Consider the following 27835-nt stretch of genomic DNA (forward strand, 5'->3'; position numbering starts at 1 on the left):
ACTTGCTCTTGTATAAATATCTTCTCTTCTACATTCACAATGAAAGGTCATTATTCAAGCAAGAATTTTTTTTAATAGTAAATGAAGCCCTTACATGTTAACTAAAATAGCCTACACCTCATCTGTGAGAGTAACCAAACCATCCGCAATCTCCACTTTCAGATTAAATGGAATAACTGTCCACAATGTTCATCATACATACAGGAATGGTGGGTTCAGATTTAAAGGAAGATGAGATTTATTCCAGCGCAAGGTAAATTCTGTGGCCAGGCAGATGGTGCTGCCTTTGAAATCATACTGAAGGGTGTATATTTACAGCAGAAAACATGAGCCATTATTTTAACATAATATGAGTTTATGCTCAGTCTCATTGGTGAATGGTTTGCATGAAATTATTAACTGCTTTCAGGCAATCTAAAATCATGACCCTTTTATGCTAGACACTGCGTATAAAAAGAAAAGATATTTACACAGCAATTAGATAAAACTTCGTGTAAAGAAAAAGGAAGTCTGATTATCTCAAGTTCAGAGACACAGAGCTGAGGCTGATGAGACGAAGCTGTTACAGCAGCCTGTGTACAAGCAAGAACCAAACCCAAATCTCCTCAGTCACCAATCTAGTGACTGAATCACAACACGTCTTTTCTGTAGATAAGAATTACTAGTTTATTAAGGGATAAAACAGTGATCCAGCTCTGCACTCCTTTACGTCTTTGCAACTCTGCTGCTACCATAACAGTGATGGGAGAACAAGGTGCAGGCAATCTCCAAGCCTGTTTGTGGGTTTCTGTCACAGTACATGATGCAAGACTCCCACAAAATAGTGATTTTTGCAGCTGGAATTTTCTTCTGTCTTATAAAGCAGCACACATTGTCAAAATACAGAAAGAGCTCCAACAGCAGCTGCTGTTGAAGATAAATGACTAGAAGCAGCACGTTTTCATGAACACCGGCTAAGTCAGTATTAAGAACTCTACAGAAATTATGTGGCTGATTCAAAGCGTCAGTTTTAAGGGCTGATATCGTGAAGGCAGATAGACCTTGAAGACAGCAAAGTGCCCCAATCCTGCACTTGCTACATGCATGTCAGAAAAGCCAACATTTGAGGGAACAGCAGAAGAGTAAATGGGTTCACTTTTCCTTTTCAAATATACCTATACGTACAGACATCACCTTCATGTATGTGTGCACAGATATAAATACATATTAAAAAACCACAAACGATATTTAATAAACATCTTATTTTCCTCCCTTAGGAAATGTAGGGGCTTAAATGGTAAACTTGAGAAGAGAGAACAGATATATATATATATATATTTTATCATGAACTACATATTGGTAATTAATTTTGAATACCAGCAGCTCAGGTAACTGCTCTTCTGGTACTTACCATGGTTTATCCCTCGAAACTTTTGAAGGAAAGACTGTGTGCTGTTTGCTACTGGAGGTAAGTAGATTGTCTTTGGGCGTTTTGAATGGCTTTGAGTTGCTGCTGACAGGGTTATGGCCGCTGATGCAGGATTTCGGTTTCATCTGTACTAGGGATGTCCTGGAATTGCAAGCTGGAGAAGCTGGAGAAGGGGAAGGTTTGCACATTGAACCGTGTCTTCGTTCTGTAATGGAAAAATAATTAACTTTAGAGAATTTCATTGGCTAAAATAAAAAAATAAATAAAGGTTGGGGAAGAGGAAATTTTTCCTCTCTATTCTAGCTGAAAATGGTGGATGTCACAGGGAACAGCATGGTCTAGAGTGGGCATGGGCTGATGCTTTGACTACATGATCTTAGCGGTCTTTCCAACCTTAATGATTCAACGATTACAAACAGCACGGTAGCAGACCAAGAACTTTGCCAACACGCAGCAAAGTGTCCTGGTCTAAAGCCTCCCACGCTGAAAGTGGTGTGGCTGGGTGCTGCTCTCTGGGCCTGCCCAGCATCATCCTGTCAGTCAGGTTCAGCCTAAGGCAGCAATGGCAACCTGCTGCTCCAAGGACACGTGTTATATCTACATCACAAAATGCATGTTCCCTGGTTTGATATTTTAAGGAGAACTAAGAAAAAATTTCCCCACAGAGAATCAAAACATGGCAATTTGTCTGGCATCTCCATGGGTAAAAACATGCTGGGAGGATAGGGATTCATCCATGATTCATTTGCAATAGGTGAATACCTCAAGAGCAAAGAGAAATGCTTAAAATACCTATGAAGAATATTTTCACCTGTTCTTTTTACATCTCCAGTGACTAAAAAAAGGTGTTTTCCATTAAAGACTAGGCACTTCCATACCTCCACATCCAAACTTCAACTACAATTGCAGAAATCCACTCAAGATTCTCCCGTAATTGAAGAGCCAAACATTCTTACTCATTTTCCACGCAAAAAGCAGCTCCTCTGACCCCCAAATGCTGGCACTCACCCTGCTACAGACCTCAGCACACAGACTCTACCTCCAGAAGTCCTTTGCAGGATGCAATTAATATAAGCTCATTTCACGACTCATTTGTGTAACGCCCACGGAAGCCATGCATCTGCCTCTGAAATGTGGCGTTTTATTCATAGAATGTTTGTTTAGTTAAATAATAGCTATTGTTTTAACAATTACCAACTTTCCCAGCAACTACTTAATCAAGTGAAACTAGCTTAATAAAAATGTGTGATTTTACCATTGATTACTTGAGGGCTGATGAATCATAGAACCAGAATCATAGAATTACTCAGGTTGGAAAAGACCTTGAAGATCATCAAGTCCAACTGCAGCCTAACCAGTAGCCTAACTCTAACAACCCTCTGCTACATCATATCCCTGAGCACCACAGCCAAACTGCTCTTAAATACATCCAGGGACGGCCATTCAACCACCTCCCTGGGGAGCCTATTCCATTGCTTAACTACCCTTTCTGTAAAGAAGTTCTTCCTAATATCCAACCTAAACTTGAAAAAGCAACTGCTTCTTAACCAAAAAAAACAAGCCACGTATAGAGTGAAACATGGAACAAACATGCTTCTCATATACAAGTCATGCAAATTCAGGATTAACCAATAAGATCCTGGTCTTCTCCTGACCGACCGTCCTCTGGTAAGCCATATGTCTGATACCGTCCCTAAGGATATATTTGGAAGTGAAATATGCTACTGTGTCATTAAAATTAATCTTCCGGAAACACAGACATTCAAGATACGGGCCATCTAAAATTATATTTTAAAGTCATCTAAGTATCACATGCCATAGCACGGTACTTTTTAAGAGCCGTCTTACACTGGATTTTTGGTCAAGCTAAATGCTCTGAGTTTCTTCCAAGACAACCTTTTCAGTTCATTAATTCCCCAGAGCAAAACTGTGCATTGACTCTGGCATCTTTTTCCAATGTAACATACAAAATGATAGGAAAAGCACAGCAGTAGCATGGCATTACAATAACACGTCCCCTCCTCTTTAAAATAAATGTTTATCTAGAAGATAGGGAAGGAAAAGATCACAAGATTATTTATTTATGGCTATGTTTCAGATCAGTGGTCAGTTTTGTAAGACTGCTGCACTCGGCGTTTCCTTTCATCTCCGAACTGCCCCATACACAGCTGCAGAAAGTCCTGCACACTTCTGACACTTCTCTGAGCACTACCAGAGTTACTCAGCTTCTCCTGAAACCTCCTAAGTGCAGAATGGAAATTGTGACCGCTACAGAGTTATACAGAAGGAAGAATGTGAACAGCTGGTGCTGCACAGTCCTCGATGGCATCAGGCACTGCTACAGCAGGGAAAATCGACGTGTTTGCTCCTGTGAGGTAACATCACTGGAGCTGATGGCAGCAGCACTTTCATAGAGCAGGCCCAGCAGTGGGAGGCCAGACAGCCAAGGTGGGAAACCACACTGACAAAGCCACTTTGTGTGTGTGTGTGTGGGGGGCATAAATTGTAACTAAATATTGCTGTATTCCTCTGCACAAGCTATTGTGTTTGGCTCTTCTTTCTCTTTTTCCTTCTGTGAGTGCAGGGTGGCTGTGCTTCCCCATCAAAATAAACTTCCTGGTCACACCGCCTCCTTACAAAATTCTACTAATTTGCCTATTAACATTTTACTTGTTACGTTATTGGTCTGCTGTCATCCACCCTATGTAATAAATGTGAATATAAGACATTTACAGATCAGATAGCCATTACAAAATGAGATATTCCCGTACTGGTACATCTGGCACATAACTGCCCAGCCATTTAAGAACCTGGACACCCGTTTGCAGTTGATACACAGGCAAATGGCACACAGTGGGGCAGCTGAGCTCATACACACACAGCTATGGCCATTGCTGTCCCTGCTTGCACGAGCAAACAGCACAGTCACCAGACAGACACAAACCCAAAGCAGACTGAAAGCTTTTGCCCCACAGAAAAAGTGTGATACAAGTGGAAATCCAGTTACCACTCACAAAGTAACAGTCTAACCTTTACTGCCACTCCCACTGCTTCAGAAGCATGCAATGCTACCAATGTGCACTCATTTAAAACATGAGAGAACTTTCTGAATACGTCTGAATAGATGCTCACTCCACAAAAATAACAACGCATTTTCTGTTTTTCTTCCCCAAATAGCTGCTGCTGTCAAATCCAAGAACAGAGGGTGCGATCAAAGTTCCAGTCCCCTGCCCTGCAATAATCCTCCTGCAACCTCTCAGCTGTCTCAGCGCAGCCCCTGTGGCAACTGACGAGCAACATGTGACTGCTGCTGTCAAACAGTTAAAGTATTAATGACATGAATCTCAGAGAGAAGTTCAGCACACTCGCACTGAATCAGCTGCGCTTCCTAAAGAATCTATTTCAGATCAATGTTTCTGTTTCTTTCTGTTTTGGAGTAAAGAAGCTCAGTGCTACATACTGTCCTAACGCACATTGCAAGCATTGGTAGCATTGCATACGATCTTAAACTTTTCCAGGAGATCCTCCATGTCCTATGGAAACATGGATACCGTCCAACTTTCTCAGCCAAATCTGAATTGTTGTTGCTAGATGTGAAGTCCTGATGTTGTCGGAGACTTAACAGTCCCCCATTCTCTGGGGCTTCTCTCCCTCATGCTCCCTTTCTCCTCCTCCTCCCCATGTCCCACAAGACGCAGCCCCCTACCTGTCCCCAACCTCAGCTGCAGCTGCCCAAGTCCTCTAGGTCTGGCTCTGAATCTTTAACTTCACAGGATCCTCTGTGACTGGCCACGGGGGAATACTAGCAGCTGTTTTGCAGGAAACGCCACATCTCCTTCTAATCACACACAAAAAAGCAAAGCAACAGAAAAGCAACACGATCTCCAGATCCACAAGCAGGGTGTGGGAAAAGGGGTAAAAGCACATTCTGAAGTAGAAAGGATCTTCTCTAGTTTTCACCTCGACTCTCACATCATATCAGATGCCTGCTTAGCTCACAGCAAGCCTTAAATGCAACACCTGAGCACTAAACACATTGCCAGTACTTCATGCCAACCAGGTGCTGATAGGTGGACTGCAGTCTTTTTGCATTCAGAAAAGATCTTTACACAATACTGAGACCACAGACCTCTCTTGCTGGGACTACACACCAACACCACTTGCAGTATATTCCATCTGCATCCCTTCTTACCCCACCTGCTCTACTCAAAATTCACCCAATCAAGGGAACAGTTTTAGCTCAAAGTTAGCGTCTCCTCCACTGGCAAGACTTAGAAGGCTGCACAGGAAGGAGTCACGGGACAGCTGGGGTGCAGAGGAAGACGTGCCTTCAGTCTTTCAGTACAGTTTGCAGGTAGTTTGAACAAAAAATCCCTCTGATGTTGTTGGAAGAGACGTGCCAGAACTCTGTCAGCAACAGTCATTGTGAAACACAGCCCTTGCTGAGCACGGCCCTGCTTCCCACGCGCAGCAGGCCTGGAGCAAAGCTGGGCCACGAGGAACTCGGTGAGCGGCGTGAGGGACTGCGGCTCAGGCCCACGTTTGGAAAACACAAGCATGACACAACTGCTAAAACCCAGACACATAAGAATGTTATTTGCTGTTAATACACAGAAACGGTGTAACATCATTCCTTTCAGACTTACGATTACCACAACACTCACGTTTTTATGGCCCTTTTATTTAAAACAGCATAAACTGACCAGACCTCACGTGCATGATACAAACACCACTTATCGTTCCCCGTGTACAATATTTAAGCAGACACTAATGCAATTTAGTATCTCATCCACCAGTGACTCCGTTTCACAACAGAGCCCGGCGTTGTTATGAGCCCGTTACTTATGGTAACGCCATCCAACACCTATGTACCAATTACAGGTTTTCTATTTACAGTATATCCCGAGGTGTTTTGTTACACCGTGCGGAGTTGAGCAACGCATACTTACAACTTCAGCAAACAGTAAAGGGAAACCTTCCACCTGGTACTTATCCCAGTTCAAAGTTTAAAACTGCGCTCGGCATTAATTCCAGTCAAACCAAAGCAGGAAGAAAACGGCACATGCCTGAGAAGTGCCGAGAGGCAGCGCACAGCGCGCACAGCCAGCCGCCCGCTCGCAGAAATGTGTCATCCCGCAGCAACTGGCAGCTGCTTCGTAACAAGAGTTCATAAACACCTTGTAAGCACTTTCGTTTTGCAACAGCGGTCTAAAAAAAAAAAAAAAGAAAAACACAACAAAAAAACAACCCAACAACCCAACAAAAGGCAGGACGTGCAGCTGGCTAAAAATAAACACAGGCTCGGTGCAAACCAACTGCAGCATAACGCCGTGAGAGTGAAGGACAACGTTACCAGCTTTCTGGGCAGAACGCTGCCCGGAGTGCGGCTGAACCAGTGAGGAAACCGTGCCCACGAGGCGCTGCTCCTCCCCACAGCGCGCTGCGAAGGAAACGGCACAGCCAGTTTCATTTTGATACTTCTTGTAAACTGACAAAGGAAACGCACCGCCAGCTCAACCCTGCAGCCAACACGCTGCGCAGGGCGCAGCTCAGCAATCGCAGCTTCAATCCAGGTCAAATGACATAAGCGGGAAATTATCAAGTGCTAAAATAACCGCCCTTCTGCCCATGTTTATTTACGACAAACACGAGCTCCGCTCTCTGACACAAACCCACCGACACCACTCTCCGTTTCGCAAAGCCTACAAGCGCGAAGGGTCGGCAAACTTATGCAAAACATCCTGCGGGGAAAAGAAACGTAAACCGAGCCACTTACAGCGAGGAGCAGGCTGCCAACTTAATCTGATTCTACGACGGCTGTAAACACGCACTTTTGGAAGGCGCGATGATTCACGCTGCCGCAGATGCCGTCAGAGGAGCACGGCATTCCGCACGCGCTGCCGGCAGAGGATGACCTGCCCTGGAACACCGCCGGCCCGCGTGCGCCGCCTGCTTTGACTCCAGGCACTTGCTGAGCACTGAGTTTCAGGTCCTACCAGTCGGACACCAGTGCGGGGCCACGCCAAGAACAACATGCACTGAAAGCAACTGTGGGTTGGGCTCTTGGGGGGGCTTTTTTTTTTTTTCTTTGGACTGTTGATACAACTGAAAGTTAAGCGCAGTTAAAGCGAAGTGTCAAATGGAAAGCAGCAAACCCACGGTGCCTACTGAGAGGAAGACGATCTGGTTTTGTTTGGCTTTGTTTTTTTTTCTTTCTTGGTTCAGGAAAGAGGGGGGTGTTTGTGTCTAATGGAGCGGGACAAGCCTGCTGCTTTCCTGAAACATCCTTCGTTTGTGGGATAACTTGATAAAAGCCAGGGAAATTATAAATGAGACAGCAGGAATAATCTCTGGCATACCACTAAATTACTCTTAAGTGGCCAAATCTCTCAAAAATGGCCAAATTCCATATAAAACACTTCGTGCTTCCCAGAACGCTTATTTCTATTCAGTAGGAAGCGTAAAAAAAAAGGAAGGGTCAAGCGGAGCTCCACCACAGCACAAAACTGCTTCCAATAGCGGATTAACTGCGCCAAATGCAAAGCGGAGCTGCTGGCTGCTTGCTTGCTCCTTCTGTGAGCGCTCCAAGACCTGCAGCACTGAGGCACCCCAGCACACCAGAGTCAGGAGGATGATGGCTGTCTGGCTGCCAACATCACACCTTGCATCGCAGCAGCAGGAGACCTGGATGTAACTCCTGTGACAAGGCCTACTTCTTCAGCTATGAAATGGGATAGCAACCATGCACGGTATTAACTTGCTTAAGAAAGAAGTTTTAGATCTAGGTAAGAAGTCATCATTTCTCATAAAGACACAATTCTGTACGTATAATTGGTATTTGCTCCCTGTTGCACTGCTAACGCAGCAAAACCACCCCGTTGGCTATTGGAACTCACAGCTTTTATCAGCTCAGCAAGACCAGAAATCTGTGGGCAAAAAAGACATAGCAAATGAATCACAGGTAAAAATTTTTTGTTTTGTCAAGTGATGCTCGCCCAAAGAAGGGTGAGGAGAGAGCTCTGCCGAGGAAATCTCCAGCTGTGCTAGAAGCAACGCTCTGATAGCCCAACATAAAACCTGTGAGCCACTCTGAACTGCCTGGAGGGTGCAGGGTTAATGCCATCCTACACCCTGTGCTCATCCAGCAAGGACAGCCCTCACCTGCCTTCTGCATGGGTGTTCCATTACCTGCACTACCAGCCCTAACCTACTAAGTTCTCTGGCAGTCAAGCTATGATATTTCCTTCAAGCAACAGCAGCGGCGCAGACTAGTAAGACTTCTGTGGATGATTTTGTGGCTGTATGTGAAAAGAAATCCTTAATTAGAGTATTTGTTGGACATAACAAGATATTACATTCAGCACTGAAATAAAACATGAGGAGCAGCGGTCCAGTTTATCAGATACACTAATTTAAAAGCAACTCATCTATTCACTCCCCCAAGCGCAGGACTTAAATCATTTTGCTGCAGACACACCGCTGGAAGTAGTAGAAAATGAGGTACAACCAGCCCTCATGCTCCTTACTGAGTAACAGTAGACACTGGGCCTGGGGCAGACCCTTCCCATCCAGGGCCATCTTATTTATTTACATGTATTTCTCAGGTAAAATATATCATTGCATCTTAATCTCCATCTTCAATGATATTTACAAAATAAAGTAATTTACATATATTAACATTTTAGGAACTCATCAGATGTTTCCCCTTATCTATGATAGACTATTAGAGAAAAAGAGTACTTCTTCAATGTTTTACTTCATCTAAACAGAGAGAGAATAGCATTTCTTTTTAGAGCTAAGAGAATCTAAGGATGGACAACTGAAGTGGCTGGCAGGACTCCACAGTGAGCTCAGCACTGGATGTCATATTTTCTCCATCCTCAGATCAAAACTAATGGGATGAATGGTACTCAGCTCCTCCAACAATGCTGAATGCAATCACAACGGCTTTTCAGGTAAGTGAGCTAAGGGTATTAACCACATTACGGATACTACTAACAGTCAGAGTCAGATTTCAAGCAGTTAAAAATGACTGCTGTACAGATAAAAGAGTAAAGCAAACATTACAGCAAGTTGTGTTTAGGCAGCATACACATACTTCAGAACTCTGGCAAAAATACCCAACAACAACACTGTACTATACAACTCAGAGGAAACAACCTATCACCCTTAGGAGACATATGTTCATGATTGAACGAGATATGTTCACATACATAGTGTCATGCCAAAGCTTACACAATAACCAGGTAACTTATTTCACTGTTCCTTAGAACAGTCACATACAGAAGTGGTAGCTCTGCTGAATTAGCTGAGAATAACAGCCTCGGATGTAATTTGCTGCTTAAATGTTCTGGCTTTTGGAATCCCAAACCAGCATTTTCATGATACAACGTACATATATATTTCCTCTCCATACTAACAACAAGCTGATCCATAAGCAGAAAAATAGTGAAAAGCCCTTTTCTAAAGATCTGTGGCTTTGTTCCCCTCGTGTGCTCTACCTCAATTGCCCTGAGCTGCCCTGCCCCACAGCACCGCTGCCATCTCACCCCATAGCCAGTGTCCTTTGTGTTCCCCCAGCCCCTGTGGGACATTCTGAGCAATGCCTGGTCTAGAAGCACCCGTGTGACAACTGCCAAAGCATGAGTGCTGCTGCCACACGAAGCACTGTTCTCTGGGGGCACGTTAATGAAGCTGTCTCTTTGCAGTTGTTGATTTTCAAAGAATCACTGAAACTGTGCATCTTTAATGCCACACTGGTAGGGAGTTAAAAATTCCGAGGGAAAAAAAAAGTGAGCGTAATTGGATAAGCCTTGTTGCTATTACATTTATTTTTCAGGAAACCCAAGTTTACATTTTTACATGGTAATTTTACTTGGTTTTCTGTGTTTGTCATTCCTCATGGATATTCCCCAGCCTCAAATGAATCCCCTTCAGATTCTCTGACAGCTTTTGAAAATCAAGTTAACCAAACAGATCTGCCCAACTGGGGACTAAAGGTTTGCTCTGAAATTTTAATGAGTTTGTATTTCAGTTTCATTCTGTATTGCACTGCCTCTATAGCAGGTTTGATAAGTGTCAGTGCAGAGTATTTTCTCATTCCCAATGTTTCAGATAAATCAGCTCCTTCATCTTTCAGGCAGATTATGTGCCGCAAACAACAAAACCTATTCTTTAGAACACTGCAGGGATATCCCTGGGCTATAACCCTGCATTCACAGCCTCCACAGGGAAGTTCAAAATAGTTCCTGGAGAGGTCACTTATTCGTGTTTCTCTCACTACATATGATTGCACTTACAAATACCCCAAACCTCAGCTTTCTACAGAAGAAAACTGCAAGCAAACAATACTACAGACATACCTGAACCACAGAGGGGTCTCTGTAAAGGCATTTTGGTAGCTCTTATTTCCTTCAGAACCTCTTTAGTTCTACTCTTATTTGCAAGTTAAGATCTAAAAAGGATGGCTTCAAGTCGTATCATTTATGATTGTCTAGCAGTGTAAACTGAATGAAATTCATCCCTGAGAGGACATAAAGAGATGTAAATCAGCTTAAGAGAATCCAAGTTAAATGCACTTTGTGTTCCACCTCTGAATGTGTGTCTAAACCACTCCTCATTGCAACTAGCTTCATGTGTTACAAATGCCATGCTTTGGATAAATGATGTACCAACCAACCTTCCCATCACCATCCTGAATGGAAGAGGATGATACATGTCTATGATTTTAAATGCCACAGGAGGTCTCAGAGAACAAGCACACAATGAACATCATTCCAAGGTATCATATGTTTGATGTGGACCAGTCGCTTGTTCTTTTTTAAACCACCTGAATCAACTGGAGCACAGGTAAAACATTCTGGATGACCTTCCTACGGGGGAGCTGAGTTGGCTTCATCCGTGGCGGGTGTAATGTCATGTCAGGTGGGAAGAATGAACAGCACAACCCTTTGCCAAGAGAGGAAAGCAGCCTTTGGTCAGTCAAAAAACGATTATAAGGGGAGTAAGCTTGGGAGCCAACAGGAAGAAGAGAAAACGTTTTAAAGGGCAGGATTGCACTGTGTACAGATGAGTTATTTATAGAGTCAACACTCAGTTACCCGTGGTCAGATTATCTGTACCAGAGGTGCAGAAACAAACCAGCTCCAGTTGGGCTCACTACAGGAGAGTCACTAGTTAGGCTAACTACATGCAGCTCTGTGCAGACATTCCTACACTTCCGTGTTGGTGCGTGTTTGGAAACGTTACGAAAACTTTTTCTCCAGTAAAAGACTGAAGTCCTTACTGATCTAAACTGAGGTAACTCTGGGTGCCTGTATGGCATGTCCAAAGGCAAGAACATTGGCAGAAACAGCAGAGACTCCAGATGAAGCCACTACCTCACACCCAGCTGAAGGCACTACCTGACAGCATCAGCCCTGTGCTCCCAGTCCCAAGAACTTTACTACCAAAGGCAAGGCAGAGCTGGCTGCATGCATTCCTGCCAGCTTGCATCAGGGCTGTGGGAAGCTGGGGAGCACAGTGCAGATGAGCACAGGACACTTGTGACAACACAGGAGCAGGCAGCAGCCAGCAGCCAGCACAGCAAACGCTAACACAGCTGGAATGGCCTCTATGCAGAGGGATTGAGCTGTGAGATCACTTGGGATCGTGATTTACAGCCAGGTCATTTAAACCTGATATTCTCAATAAGAGAGAAGTTAAAATACAAGTGCTTTCCTAAGTGTAGGAAAAACAAAGCAACGGATGGTACTAATCCAGACTGAAGCTGTTTTCCTGGCCACAATGCCAAAAGTGTAATGAATAGTGAAATAATAAGGTAGCCATGGAATGAAATGGAAAAAACCCAGCAACATGACCTCCTACCTGCCAATTGCTTCCTCTGAACCAGACAATCTGTGCTCATGCTACAGGGCCAAATCCTCTCCCACTTGTCAGAAGACAGAAAAGTCCAAAGAGGCCTTACAGTCTTTAGATCCCTTCGAAAGTTGCCGCTCCTCACCAAAGTGATGATGCTACAGCTGAAAGAAACCCTACTACTTAGAGGTAACAAGAAGTATTTAAATCGTGGAAATAGAAAGAGTCTAGAAATCTCTTTTTTTCCCCCCAACTACGGAAGCAACTGGACCAAAGAGACATGGAAAGGACAACACACAGAATACTGGCATGAAAAATCTCAGCTATAATCAGCTGACACCAGCCTGATTACGGAGGAGGAACTAAACTCTTTATTTGGCAAACTGATCACAGAGCAATCATTGCTGTGTCTGCCAAATGGTAGCTAAAGCGTACAGCAGACTTAACCAGCAATGGCTAACACACGAACCAGAAGTAATGCCTGAGCAATCAACCTTGTCTTTAAATACTAAGGAAGAGATTTACTTAGATCTGAAGATGACAATGTATAGCACAGAGCTTCTGAAGCAGTTTCATGTGGTAGCAAAAGACAGAAGGTCATGGAGTACAGGACTACACAGAGAACAAGAGTTATCTACCCCTTCAGAACATCACTTGGGAACCTGGAGTCCTACACCTAAAACATTACTACCTCTCCCTTCTTTCTTCCTAGTACCAAATGCCTTGACCCTCCAGGTTGTTTAAAGTCTGAAACATAAATAATTCAAGAAAAGCAACAGTTCAAAATCAAAATTCAGTCTATTGTTACTCATCAGGGAATTCCGGAAGAGTCAGTTGTTTCATCTCCTTAGATTTCAACACCTGAAAGCTGACAGTAGTGGAAGGTACAGGAGGTTTATTGTCCTTTACTGTTTTATCTTAGGACAATATAACTTATTATTAGGAGCTAATACATGTGTTTTGGATGGTATAGCATTCAGACAAACAACAAAGGAAAATGCTTCCTGCATTATTATTACATACCGTGTTTTTTTGGGAGTATTTACTAAAGGTGAGAGCACCACAAGCACTAGATGGACTCAACTACTGATAAACAACTGGGAGCAACAGACTTAGCTAAACATTTAGTGACTCATATCAGCAGAAAGCTTAAAAGTTTTCACCTCTTATTTTCTGTAAGAAGGGAAAGGCCAACGCTTCCCACCTCCCTGCTGCCAAACGCCACTGAAATCGGAAGGACCAGAAATGCATAAGCCTACAATGTTAAACCACTGCACTGGAAAGTCTCAACTGCTGCGAGGTTTAAGGAAATACGCCAAAGGTATTTCTCCTTCATGTGGGCTCTCATCACAGCAAACTTCAGCCAGTAGCTTCCAGGTAAACCAGCTGTTTATCTGTCAAGCACACACACATACAAACTGCACTCAATTAAATGTTCTGCTCTGTTACTGCTCCCCCCACCACAAGATAAGAGTTCTAGCCAGGAACACGATTAGCAGCATGCGAAAAGCTTTCAGAGAACGTCCTAGGAAGAACATGTTGAAGGACAGTGACATTATGGCCTGAAGGCCCTGGGAAGAAGAACGGAGGCTGGCACTGGGCTTCATGCAAGCTGCCACAGTCATACTGCAGTCAAAAGAAGCAACTTCTGCACCTGCTCTACCTCTTCTTAAAAACACTTCTGGTTCACCTTAGTTTTCATCCTTGTATTATATTAATATGGGACTGCATTAGGGGTAGGAATGGAGAACAGATGAGCCACGTAACTTAACCCCAAGTCCTTCAGCGGGTTCTCCTCAGATGCTGCTGCTCGGCCCTGCTGTCCTGTCACCTGGGGGCTGTCCCCTGCCACCTGGGCTCATCCCACCTCTGCTTCACTATTCCGTGCCCATCTGCCAACCACAAATTGTACAAGCAATCCTTACCCCTATTCCTGGTTACCAACAACTTCCTGGTTACCTGGTTCCAACAACTCACCAGTCTTTCTGAGAAGAACCGTTTCCAAATATCTATCCTGAACTCCCTCTGGCACAACTGAAGGCCATTCCCCCTTGTCCTATAGCTGCTACCTCTATGCAGAGGCCGATGCCCACCTCACCACAGCAATATCCTTTCAGGCAGTTGTAGAATGATAAGGCTTCCCCCGAGCCTCCTCTTCTCCAGACTGAACCATCCCAGTTCCCTCAGCCCCTCCACACAAGTCCTGTGTTCCAGACCCTTCACAGGTTCATCGTCCTACAGTGCAATACTGATCAGAGACCTCAGAACATTTCAGGCTCTGCAGAAAAAGCTCATTTGGCAGTCATAGACTTCTACAGCAGTGAACAATGCCACCTCCATTGGCTGGCACTGGTCTCAGGTGAGCCAGGAGGATTCGGTCTTCTGCTGAAAAAACCCACAGAAGTGTCACTTAGACTTGATACTCATCACAGAATGGCCCAGGTTGGAAGGGACCTCAAGGATCATGAATCTCCAACCCCCCCTGCCACAGGTAGGGCCACCAACCTCCACATTTAATGCTAGACCAGGATTCCCAGGGCCCCATCCAACCTGGCTGGGAACAGCTCCAGGGATGAGGCATCCACAGCCTCCCTGGGCAGTTATAACCACTTAGAAATAACGTAACAGAGACAGAAAACTTCTTTCTCCTACTGAACGTATTAGAGCACATAGCAGAAGGCTGCAACCGATGCCCAGTGAGTAATGGAGTCCATCCTACAGCACAGGAGAGCAAGAGTGCTAATGCCAACCCTAAGCCATGCACAGCCTGACAGCCTGCAGGTAACCCTTGTTCTTCCAAGAACTCCACGTCAAGGGAAATCACAAATATTTAGAGAAGAATTCAGTACCACAAAAACATTCACTTTCTTTTAATTTAACTTACACAAATCACATCAAAGCTCCAAGTGCTCACTAATTCCCCCGCTCTTTATTTAAAAAGCTCTATGGGATTTACGTAAAGGAGTCCACTATGAAGCTGACAGCCGCTAGCTCAGGAATCACCCATTTCCCAACCGTGTTTAAACTGTTCTGGTACTAACTCATGCCATCGTTCAATTAAAGGTATGAGGGATGTTATTTCTGAGCCACCACCGACTGCCAGCACCACCAGCACAGTCTGCGCTGAGCTGTGCCACACGGAGACACGTGAAATAAACGTGACAGTGCAAAACGGAGGGCATAGGAATACATACTATGAAACAGGCTGAAATCCCGGTAACCCCTCTGCACGCGGCTCTGGCGGAGGTTTCTCTGTCTCTCTGCACCCCTCTGAGGGGCAGCGATACGGCCCGCGCTGGAACTCGGCATCAGCGCTCAGCCTCCGGAGCACCATAGCAAAAGCGAACATCGCAGAGCATGTGAGATTCCAAGTCCGCAGGCAGCACGAGCGATGGTTATTTGCACGGCGCTACGCCGATACGGTTGGAAGGAAGAAAAAATCACGGCGCAGATAAGGCCGGGGCCAAAGTCCCGCCGGCGGCACTTCCCGATTAGGGCACGCCGCCGCGCAGCCGCCCCGCCCCGCCCGCCGCCGCAGCCCCGCTCCGGGAGGCGCCGGCGGACGGAGCTGCCGCCCGGAGGTCCGCACGGCGCGCAGCCCCACGCCGCGGAACGGCCGCACCCCGCGCGGCTCCGCTGCGGGCACGCCCGGCGCCGTGAGCGCCCCCTGCCGGAGCGGTCGCCGGCGGCGGCAGCCCGGGGCAGCGCGCTGTAAACAGGCGTCCCGGCGCATGCTCCCTGCCGAAGGCCTGCGCCGCGTTCTTCGGCCTCCGAGCTCCCGTGACAGCCGGAAAGGTCCCGGACGGCGAACAGCCCGGAACAGGCGCAGGAAGCGCCAACGTTTCCGTGTTCTTCTGAACAGCTGTCAACTGTGCGGAACTGCAGCATATCCCGAGTTGGGACCCCCGGCGCTCAGTGCGCCCAGCTCCCAACTACTTGCGGCAGAGAAGCTGCACCCAGAAAGCCAGCCCAGAACTTCCATTGCAGCGTGCCAGCGTGGGACCTCGGCTGAACGCAGATCTGTCCTCTCAGCTGCGGCCAATGTGAAATGCGCTGACAAACGCAGCTCAACTTGTAAGGCACTGACAGCTGTCTTACACTAAGCATGTATGTTTGCACACACGTGGAGCGCTGTTCCCTCCTGTTCAGCTCAGACATGGCCCTGGAGCCCTGTGCTGCCCAGCTGCTCACCCTCCCACCTCAGCGGGGTCCCGAGGGGCAGCGAGGGAGCAGCCCCCATTTACCCACACCTCTCCTACTCACAGAACCCTCTGCTGGAGACGCTGGTGATGAGGCAGGCCGGGCAGATGGAAGCAGCACTCCCAAACGCCGGCTCGGCAGCGGCACTGCGGCTCCTGGCACAGCTCCAGTTGAGCCGAAGACAGAAATGGATATGAGAGATCCGGAGCCACTGGGCCCGAAACGGAGCTCAGACACTGCAAATAGAGCCAGTGTGTCTTTGAAGGAGCATAACCTGTGGTGGTGGGTTTTTCTTTCCTCCTTCTCATTTAATTTCAGTGTGGGGATTGAAGTAAAAACAAGCAGACAAAACCCAAACCCCACAATGAACTGTGTTTGGGGCATGAGCCTACCTGAGCACAATAATGCTACATGCCTCTGGGATGTCTGAATGGGAAGCATTCACAGAAGAGAGGATTACAGAAGCCGAAGGTTAATGAGACAAAATAAATAAGAGAAATAAACATGAGAGAAGATAGCAATAGGTGCAGAAATAACAGGCAATATAACTAAACAATAAAGCAGACAGTTATGTAAAAAAACAAGGAGCAACAGAAAGTGATTCCTTTGCAGCCTGCACTTGTGAGACTCCGAGTGTGGCTCAGGTAAGAGTACTGCTCCACAAACACATGAAGGAGGCAGCCCGTTTAGCAGTGCCTTGGTGTAGACACTGATGCTTCCAAGACTTTTGAAAAGCAAATCTCACCACTGTTGCTAGGTTTGGACCGATGGAGCTGCGCTTGTCCCTGTTCAGAAAGGGCATCACGCCAGCATCACCTGCAGCACCTATCTGTTTCTGATGCTGCACAACAAAAGACTATTCCTTTGGCGTTTTCAATAGGACGCAGATTTTAAAAACAAGAACCCTTCTCAGCACACGGACACTGCCGAGTCTGCACTGCGTTACGGCACTAAGGCTTTAGAATGCAGAAATAAGAGTCCAATCTGTTGGGAGTTATGTGTGCTTCTTGCTGAAGTTCCATGGGCCTAAAATAGTGGCAGAATTAATTCTATTTCCTCATAGTGCTAGGTAGGTCAACATGCAGGCTCTTTTTTTTTTCCACCTAGAAATAAGGCTACAGCTTCAGCAATCCAGCACTGGCAGAAACAGCAGAGCTGACTTCAGGCAAAAAAATAAACCCAACACAGAACTGAAATACCAGCTCATATATTTGAGCCTCAGCTGTATTAACTGTTTCAAGGAAATTTCCTATAATGACGTGTTAATCTCACTCTGAAGCCCAGTTTGAAGTGTCTCAGGGCCATGGATATTTCAGGGCCATGGATATTTCTGCGCTGGTGGAAGGGAGTTCAGAACAGTGTAGGTCAGAACGTTTGGGAAAGCCAGAATTCTGCTGATATTATACAGAGATCATCTCAGGCGAATCCCTAAAGCTCCAGCTGATCGTCTGCTCAGAGTCCTGGAAAAAACTGTCACCAGGTATCTCATCTAACCCATATTTAGCAGGGAACAGGTTTCTATGGATTCCCGGCATCCTGACTCGACAACTCCACCAAATCAACCACCTCATCCGTTTTCAGAAACGCGCTCTACCAAAGCCATGTTTGCAACCTATAAAACACTTCTGATACGTCACAGATCCTCATAAACAAATCAAACAACTGTTACTGTACAGAGAAAAAGTACAAATCCTCGACTAGCAAGTGTTGCTTGACAGACATTCAGTTCTGTTAATGTTATCTTACGGGTCAGGCTGATGCCTCAGCAGTCCCTAGTTTTCAGAGCTGCTCCTCCAGAAAGGCCTGGCATTCTGGAGGAATTCAAGGGGTACTTTAAAAATAGCTTTGAGTGCTTTAACAGCAAAAGAAAAGAGCCTGCTATCTCTGCTTTCCTAAGAAAGTTCTTTTTTACTGTGTTTCTCCTTCTTGGCCATAGTCCAGAGAGGGTCTTTACAGATAAGTTTCTTTTATTAAAAATAAAACACTGCAACAACAAAATTAAGAGTAGTTTTTTCCCCATTTTGAGCTGAACAAGGATTTCTTGCAGTAAAACTTCCAACCTAAATTGTCTAAGCAAGCTGAAATAACAAGAGATGAGCACATTGTCTTCCCAAAACATAGCTACGCTTCACACTGTACAATCACATAAAAACCAGACCTTGCTCTCAGTTACTTACAGACGATCATCTCAACACTCGGGCACCTCATGAGTGCCATGGAGCTCAGCAGTACCACTCTGGGTATGGAATAACACCGACATGCATCTGGAGTAACAGGTGAATCTAACCCAAAATGGAGCGAACACTCCTCCTCTAACACTCAAATCTGCAGTTCTTTGTGCATGCTCAGAAACAACAAACCCTTCAGCACTCCTCTTGTACAACCTTTTCTACTGCGCTGGGACTCTGAAAGCTTCTGAATACTTTTAAAAAGATTCACCTTAAATGATACATAAAGAGTGAATGCACAAGTGAAAATACGCAGAAATAGTACTTCTTACAGAGCAATGCTGCTGCTGGACAATGTAGCTTTTTCCTAAGTTTCCTTGTATGCACATTGCTTCCTTAATGTGTTAGATGGGAAAAGTCTCAAATGTTAACCAACAAGTTAGAGCAAACAAGAGCATCATGAAAGGCTGAGTAACCTGGGTCTGTTCATTTTGAAGAAAAGAAGACTGAGGGCAGATCTGATTAACGTCTATCGATACCTAAAGGGGGGTGGGAAGCAAATGCATGAGGCCAGGCTTTTTTCAGTGGTGTGTAGCAATAGGATGAGGAGCAATGGCCTAAAACTTAGGAATGGAATATAGCAAGTTCCATTCAAACATGCAGAAGAACTTCTTCGTGGTAAAGGTGACAGAGCATTGGAACAGGTTGCCCAGAGAAGTTGTGGAGTCTCCTTCTATGGAGATGTTCAAGACCTGTTGGGACATCTACCTGTGCAACCTACTGTAAGGAACCTGCTTGAGCAGAAGGTTGGACTCAATGATCTCCTGAGGTCCCTTCCTGTGATTCTTTGATTCAGCGATCCTTGTTGCTTAACCTGTGCAATGCTATGTAATATTTGTGAGCAACCTGAAGTTGCATTTCTTTTCTTTGTAGGGATTCTAGAATTCCAGGTAATATTGGGATCTCTTACTGACTTAACTGGAACTACTAGTAAAGGTCTTGTTTCAGCCAGCCTCTTAGTATTGCATTAGAACTAGCAATTTAGTTATAGTTTGGTTGGACTCGATAATCTCTGGAGGTCCCTTCCAACCCCTACGATTCTGTGAATTTAATGTATATTCGCACCATTATTTTCATGTACGAACATGCACATTTTGGCAGTATTGCAAAAATATATTTTAAGTTGCGAAGAAGTTGACTCAAACCATCAAACTGGTATTTAATTGCTTGTGGTGGGTATGTGGAAAATAGACCAGAGTGTATTTATCTGAACACACAGAAGCACACATGTACTTCTTTTATTTACAAACGTACAATCAGAAACTGTGTCTTACAGGTCACCTGCATGCACAGCAGGAATGCAGGTAATATTCATACATTCCATTGCTTTTAGGCTGCGTGTACCACTATCAGCCTTCCAGATGTATTTTTCCACTCACGGAATGGAGAATAGAAAATTCTAAGATTAAAAAAATAGTAAAAATGTTTTAAACATAGAAAGTTCCTTACCTATTTTGTTCTGATCTCCAGCCTTTCAGAAACTGTAACAGAAGTGCAGTCTTACTAAATGCTAACACACAGCTGATAAACAGGAAAAGCCATCCCTAGTTAAGTTCACAAAGTCTTTGCAGAGACTCCTATTCAATCTGCTACCTCTTCCCTTCTGAACGCAGTGCTGCAGAAGGCAATACTCTGTATGTGCAGTCTGGCAGACCTCACCCCTTTTTGTTTTGTTCTAATTCTCATTTTCTACGATTTACAACTTTTACTTTAATCCTATTCAATCAAAGGATGCAGAACTTTAGTTGTGAAATCTTCCCCTGTTAATTTTCTGTGTTTTTTGATAATATTGACAGGCTGACTCCGTACATTAAAGCCTTCTTCCCTTTGGAGCTCTACATTCCTGCTAGAGATGAGCATGACATTCGGGGGAAAATCCCACACTGCCACTAATATGTGGATATGTCATCAATCTGTACATGCCAATTACCACAAAAATACTCACATCTGAATTGGTATTGCCCAGAAAAATACCACTTCTAGGTTAATGCAAACAGCAGATCTTTCATCTTCAAGGTAAGGTGTCCTTTCCAAAAGTTACTCTCTTGTAATTGTAGTTTAAATATGACAGGCCAAGCTGACTTAATAATTGTTGCTGCTGCTTCCACTGAACCATGTACTCTCTCCCTTTTTCTCTGCTCTGCCTCTGGTATTCACCAGCCTTGCTTGCTAAAGCAGCTGAAAACTAACAAACAAAAGGAGGAAAGGCGTGAAGCCACCAAAAAAAACCCCAAACAAAACAAAACAAAAAGCCAAAGAAACAAAAAAGCCCAATATGAGTACCCAAAACCGAGCACTAGTTTTCTCCTATTTTTTATAGTGAGTTGAACAGTCTCCCTAAAGGTGAGATGAACTGCAGAAGCGCTATGGGCAAGGAAGATGGTGATGTGAGCAGGGACAGACAGGTGGTATGAGCAGAGTGAGTGCTGTCTGCACAGCATGCCGCAGGACGATCTGATCCCCATCAGGTGCCCAGCAAGCCACAGCCTGGCCCAGTCACAGCCATGCTGATGTCACCGACAGAGAAAGCATCCTGGAGAGATGATGAAGTTTGACAGTCTGGTTTCTACCTCTGATACTCTGCACCACACTGCTGGCTGCAGCTCACCCTGCACTCTTCGTCACAGCTTCATCCAGTAAAGAGGATGTGATAAATGTGGTAAGAACGGGTACCTCTTCATACAGCATTTTCAGAAACACAATCGGGAGTCTGAAAAGAACTGGACACAAAAGGAGACAAGCTCTTTGTTCACTACCTATATACATCAATAAGAAACAGCCTTCTTCATTTCCCAGAACGACACTCTGGAACAAATGATCACCGCAGAGCTTTGTACAGCAGACCTGCTTCATGGGCGACTTGGCGTGCCTGGGGACAGCCACCAACAGCCATTGGCTACAGCGCTTCTGCACTCAGTGTGCCTTGCCCGACTTGTGACTCAGTGCTGTCACGCTCTTAGTACCTTGTTTGTGACACTCAGCTACTTCATGACAAAAAAATCCAGCCCTGCCACTGGAAATTCTCCCAAATCTAAACTTAAAACAACACATTGTTGTTTAATTTGCGTCTTCAAATAGAAGATGAATTAGAAATACATCAGTGCACCATTTGTCCTCTTTGCTAACTAAAAGCCGTACCTTTCGTTCTATTCAGGGTTCAACACACTGTCACTACCTTAAACTGAAGTTCTACAAAGAGCAAAGTTTTACTACATTAAAACTAAGAATCTGCCACTGCAAAGAAAAAAAAAAAAAAAAGAGTATGAAAGTGTAACACTGTCAGGCGTGAAAATTCATTTGTACCATAGGAACATCAGTTATTTTGTTTCTTGCAACCCCATATGAGTATTCTGCACATTGAGGAAGGCCAGATCACTAAGGCAACAGAAATCAGGATGCCTTCAGTAGCTTTGAAATAAGATGGAAAGCACCCAAAGTGACAAAAGTGAACTGCTGTAGTACTAGGAGAACTTTCCTGTGGACAGATAATCTACATAAATAAAATCACTACCAGACATGGCTGCAGCTAATCCTTTAGTTTAGATTCATGCTGAGTAAAACAAAACGTATTTTAATGTAACCACATTTTAAAACTGTTTGGTCATTCTGCTCATCCGTACAATGTTTCTAGGAATGCAGGATATTTTTATTAGGCAGCCAGCTGCAGACATTGCTGGAAGTTAACAACATCAAGTTCCAAGAAAAATAACCCCGGGAAAATTACAATTCTGCATATGCCTCCAAACGTCTCCCCAACACATGAATGGAATATCTGTTTGAATGGCAGAAGTCAAAGAGTTTTGATGCTCAATTAAAGGAAATAGTGATTAAATTGTAAGGTATCTTTTCGTTCTATTCAAAACTGCTTTTGCTGTAGTGCCTGCGGTCTGGTCCCATTTACCAGCAGACACTGCTGCCGTGACATAGTACTAAATAATCCTAAAAAAAAAAAAAGAACCATGAGCAACAGCTCTGAGAGCATCACCTCCCTACAGAAAACACCAGAGAAGTCAGGGCTGAGCAGTGGGGCGGCTCAGGGCCTGCATGGCCCCACACAGACCATCAGGCCCCCACCAGCACACATTTGCTCAACCAAAATACATGACGCTTCAAAGTTCCCTGAAGAATCCCACCTTTCAGTGATGTAAGCCAGAAACATAACACATGCTGCAGTTTCAGGGTGTAGTTACAGCATCACTTGGCGTGAAGCTGAGCAGGATCCAGCCCCTGGACAGGACAGGAGCAGAGCTGGCTTAGTACTGCGGCCATTCAGCTTTGTCAGTGCTTAGGAAACCTACACGAAGTTCTTGGCAGGACACTTTTAGACTCAGATCCCCAAGCCATTTCTCCCAAACCAAACCTCAGCGACCGGAGGCATCCCAAGGGAGCCAGCTGTACACAGCGTGCCTGCAGTGTACCCATGGTCCTTTTCAGCCTGGAGGGCGTTAGATCAGGAATGGCAATTATTTAAGACAAAACAGACCTCTTCCAAACTACCAGGTAATTGGAACACTGTAAGGACCAGCTGGTGACTGATCAGTGCAGTGCAGCTGAAATTGAGCTTTATGGAAAATCATACGATAAAAATGAGAACAGCAAAGCTTAACTGGTATAACCAGCATTAGGCACAGATGCTGCTGTCTCATGCACTGAAACGCACTGTGTGAATGTGTTACGTGCATTATGTGAAATGCACTAAGAATTGTAGCATAACAAAAGAAGGAAAAGACAAAAAGAAACAGGCCCAGGCAGGGAGAAATCCTGCCTTAAAAACCCAGCGTGAACTGCAATACAAATGCAAGGAGTGAGCAGCTTCCTCTGCGACTGAAGTAAGGCTGCAAGCTCTTCCTCTGTCACAACTCCGCGCTTCCTTCTGTGCATGATGCTGGCAGCAGCACCATCATCGACGCTACCAGCAGCACAGGCACATGTGCATCAAACACACCGTACTGGAATTACATGCAGACAGCTTTAGAGAATATACATCTGAATGAGACATTCAGCTTTTTGCTGCCTGGGCTGCCGACTAGGATTATTTGTGATGAAATACCCTATAACTTATAATGTATGTTTCAACTGAATGTGAGCTTTTCTTTTTTTGTGTGAGCAGAAGTTGAAGAGCATTTTGCAGAACGCAAAAATTACAGCTCTAAAATTTACCATAAACAAAAAGAAACAGCTACCTTTCCATCTCCATAACTCCATAAACATGCTTTACAAAATGGAGTTAAGCAATGCTTTGCTATGGAGCAATTCCCTTTACAGACACAGAATGCCCAAGTCAGACCTTCAGTTAGCTGAGCGCTAATACAGACATGTAAGAAAGTTTCAGATGATTACGTTAAATAATCTAAAAGGGGTCTATGGTGCATTTTCAAGCAGATTTTCTCATAAACTGGAAAAGAAAATGAAAGAAGATATGTAGCGCTGGACTGCTCACAATCACACTGGGGAAGGCTGGAGTGAAATATATTTGGTATTTGCTGAAGCTGAGAAGGAAAAATCAAAAGAAAAGTGTGATATGATGAAGCAGCAGGAATGACAGTTTTGTTTGGTCATCAACAGGCAAAAGTGTCACCTGTTTTACTTGCTTTTCAACTGATATTGTGCAATTCTGACTACAGAGACGTAGCTGGTGTATTCATATCTTTTTGTCATTAAAAATGACTTTCCAATAGATATTCTAACTTTCATTTAAGACTAAATAAAATACTCGAATTGTGTTCTCTCTTTTGTGATGTATGAGACTAGAAAAAATGAAGTCAAATCAATCTAATCCTACATTAAATGTCAAACTTTAAGAAACAAAATAAGATGCAAGGCAATTCTACTAAAGTGACACTAAACTAAGATTCAGCTTAACAACAGGAAAGATTTGATTCATAAAATGGAACTATGGAAGCAAACTTCAGGAACTGAACTGAAAACGAAGAGGCATACATTACTCAGTGAAGAGCTGATGGCTGTAGCGAAGTCTTGCGTTCAGCAAGCTGAATGTGTTCAGTGTGGAGTGGAATATATTTATTTCTATAGCTCTCATGCAACCATTATGCTTTATTCTCAAGTTATCTGTTATTTGAACTTCATTTTATCTGATTGATACTATCTAGCTAAAACTGCAACATTCAGACTGCGAGTTCAAAACACAAACACAAAACGTGTTGTATGCTTCAACACTGCTTCTGGTGTAAATGCTGGTAACAACTCTGTTGTTTCTTCACGTAACTGCACCATGTGATAAGCAACTGGAAATAAAAGAGTCCTAGCACACGGGCTACTGAGTAACTTGAATCTCTGTCTGTGGATGGAAGAGCAGAAGAGTCTGATGCCAACCTTGCCAGGCAAGGTTGTACAGTGGCACAGGCCTCAGAAATGCAGGGAAGGAAGGCATTCCACCTCACTGCCCACACTTCCAAAATCTGCCTTTACCTTTTGACATTTCATCATAGGAAGAATGAAAGGATTGCTCATGGGATCACAACCACCAGGTATCCTTAAAGGAGGGCACAAGTAACAACTCAGCTCTGTCCGCTCCAGCCTGCCCACAGCTGTTTGCTATGAGGGTTGTGACAATCCCGATCCACTCTGTGGTGAGGAGGAATGGCTGCAGATTGTGCACAGGCAGATCATTGCTTGGCCCATGCCAAGAGATAAAAGCTTTCTGAAGCTTTCATCTGTTTCCAAGGACTCCCTAACTGAGGAACGATACTTAGATACTGTAGTGATCTCAACACTATTTTGTGTGTGAGACACCGCAGGCTAGCGTTTCTGAATTTCTTTCTTAATGTTGTGAAAATGATGTTGGATACAAGTGAAGGAGTCAGCACAACATGGACTGGATACAGAAACAACCCAAGGGACCTCTCTGCCTAGTTTCCTTAAGAAACAAAACAAAACAGAGCAAAAAGCTCTGCTAAGTATGTTTCCTGCTATGGTGTTTTTGTTGACCTCTCATTCTCACCCTTTTCCACTTACAGACAGGCTGTTTTTGACCTGACTGGTTCCAGCAGGCCAGGTAAGGCTGACTGAAGCAGTGGGCCAAGGAAGAGAAGAAAACCAAAAATACTCCACATCTTCCCAGGTCTGACAGGAAGACCCTAAATGAAGTTCTCACCACTTACCAAAGTCCAAGTGAGGAACTATGACTGTGCCGCTGGGGTTGTGTGATACATTCTAGTGCATGTCCTTCCTCTGCTTTTAGCTTTTTAAAAAAATATTTCTTTTTGAATTATTATTATTTTGCCTTTTGGCAGAAAACCCACCTGACCTTGATAGGACAAATATGACTGGACAAGTGGGGTATTATTGTGTTGTGTGCAAGAGAATGTTTCACTCGGTGCATGTGTATAGCCCATGGATCTCCACCCAACAAGCTGACTGAACCATAAGGGAATGCTGAGTCTTTGTCAACCAACCCAGCACTGATAACTGCTGTTTGAGCGCCCTGACTGTCCTCAATGTTAATTTATATTCAGGACATGGCAGAAGTTATCACTGATCCAATAATACAGAGTTGATACTACTATAGATTTTTTTTTTTTTCCCCCAAGTATCAATGCATAATTCTCTGAGGATTCTGTAACTGGCTTTATTCTTCTTTAAGATCCCCTCAGATTTGGGACAAAAAGGGTAAACTGGATGTCCCATGTCATGCATGACTGTTCCGTTCTCCAAACTAGTGGGTACTGGAACAAAAATCATTTTGTGAACCTATTCCTTTCATTTCCTCTGTTTTTACTTCAGTCTTGCAAAAGAGATTTCAGCTCAGACCAAATGGAATGCTTTGCCTCTACCAGCATGAAATTCTCATGAAAGGAGAGGAAAATTAGTTATATTCAAGCCACTTTCTTAACATGAAAGACCTGCATTTTCTTCTTAAGCAAGCTCCATTTTTTCCATCTCATTTATGCAGGCAGCAACAATAAATTGCTCCCTAGTAATTATTCCAGAATTAAGGCTACTGTTGCAGTGAGGGTGCAAGAGCTTGATCAGTTAATATACAAATATGCACACAGAAGTGTATGTGTGCACAAATACACACAAAACCAAAATGTGCTTGTTTTCTAGTCCTGACAAAAGACTTCGATGGCTCAGAAGGTTTGGGGTTGTTTTACGGAATACAGCAGTAATGCTGAGATTCCATCTTTAACTAAAAGACTGACAAGCACAAACCAATCCCCTTCATCCAGGAGCTCCTGGAACTCACAAACACAGTTACTGAGCTTCCAAGCTGCAAACAAAGCCCCTCACTAAAAAACCTCTTGTATTGCAGTTCAGAAGATAACATCCACCTTTGGGAAAGCACATATAAATAAACAGTAGCAAGCCTGAAATGCACCCAGGTCAGAGTGGTAGAAACCATACGAAGGAACCAAATTAGTAAACGTATGGGTAAGTGTGATATACTGGGAAAACGTCAATGTAGTTATGAGTCACAAATGTTCTGGAAGGTATTAATGAATGTGTGGACATAAGAAATCCAATAAAAGCTGTCTACTTAAATTTCCAAGTGAAATGAAACTGTATTTGTGCTTCTTAGAAGAAAAGTAGTTGCCAGGGAATAGGAAAGAGGACTCCAAGCCCATCCCACGAAGGCTAGCTACTTACTAGGCAAGAAGAGGGTGAAGATGGTCAGTTTTCTCGAAGAGTTTCACCAGTGGCATGCAGCAAGGGTCTGCATTAGGGCCAGAACTATTCAACATATTCAGAAGCAGTTCAGAAAAGAAGGCGGTTAGCCAGAGAACAAGATCTTCAGTATATAATTACTCAGAGAACTAAAGATAAAAATCAGCAGATTGCAGAAAGACCTAATGCTGCTGAATGGTGTAATAAAATAGTAAGAGAAATCCAGTGCAGAGAAATGTGAAGTGTCATGGCAGAAAAAAAAAAGGAAGACATGGAAGAAAAAGTTCTTTAAATTTTATATACAAAATGATGGCCTCTTTATTATTATTATAGAGCAATGAGATACTGGTCTTGTAATTATCATCTCAGTGTTCTGTAGTGGTCTAATGTTAGTTAAGAAATACGGCATGTGATACCACTGCTTCCTTCCTTTAAAAAATAGGAGGGCTGAGTCAGATACAAAGACATGTGGCAAGGACACAGTTTCTACCTGAGTGACAATTAAACAGATGTGGAC

The 27835-nt window shown here is 44.1% G+C and overlaps 1 protein-coding gene across 5 annotated transcripts in view; it reads right to left on the reverse strand.

Annotated features, from left to right (window-relative positions):
• Window positions 1-27835, reverse strand: part of ATXN7L1 (ataxin 7 like 1) — a 104737-nt gene that overhangs the window by 29110 nt on the left and 47792 nt on the right. For 4 of the 5 annotated variants that reach the window (XM_072342192.1, XM_072342188.1, XM_072342201.1 and 1 more), the window contains one exon: window positions 1391-1613. In XM_072342192.1, coding sequence (XP_072198293.1) covers window positions 1391-1613 — 223 coding nt within the window. Of the gene's footprint in view, window positions 1-1390; window positions 1614-15459; window positions 15911-27835 lie in introns of those variants that run through there. The other variant, XM_072342210.1, reaches the window with a different exon arrangement.

Source organism: Excalfactoria chinensis, chromosome 1 (assembly GCF_039878825.1).
Source record: "Excalfactoria chinensis isolate bCotChi1 chromosome 1, bCotChi1.hap2, whole genome shotgun sequence".
Classification (NCBI taxonomy): Eukaryota; Metazoa; Chordata; class Aves; order Galliformes; family Phasianidae; genus Excalfactoria; species Excalfactoria chinensis.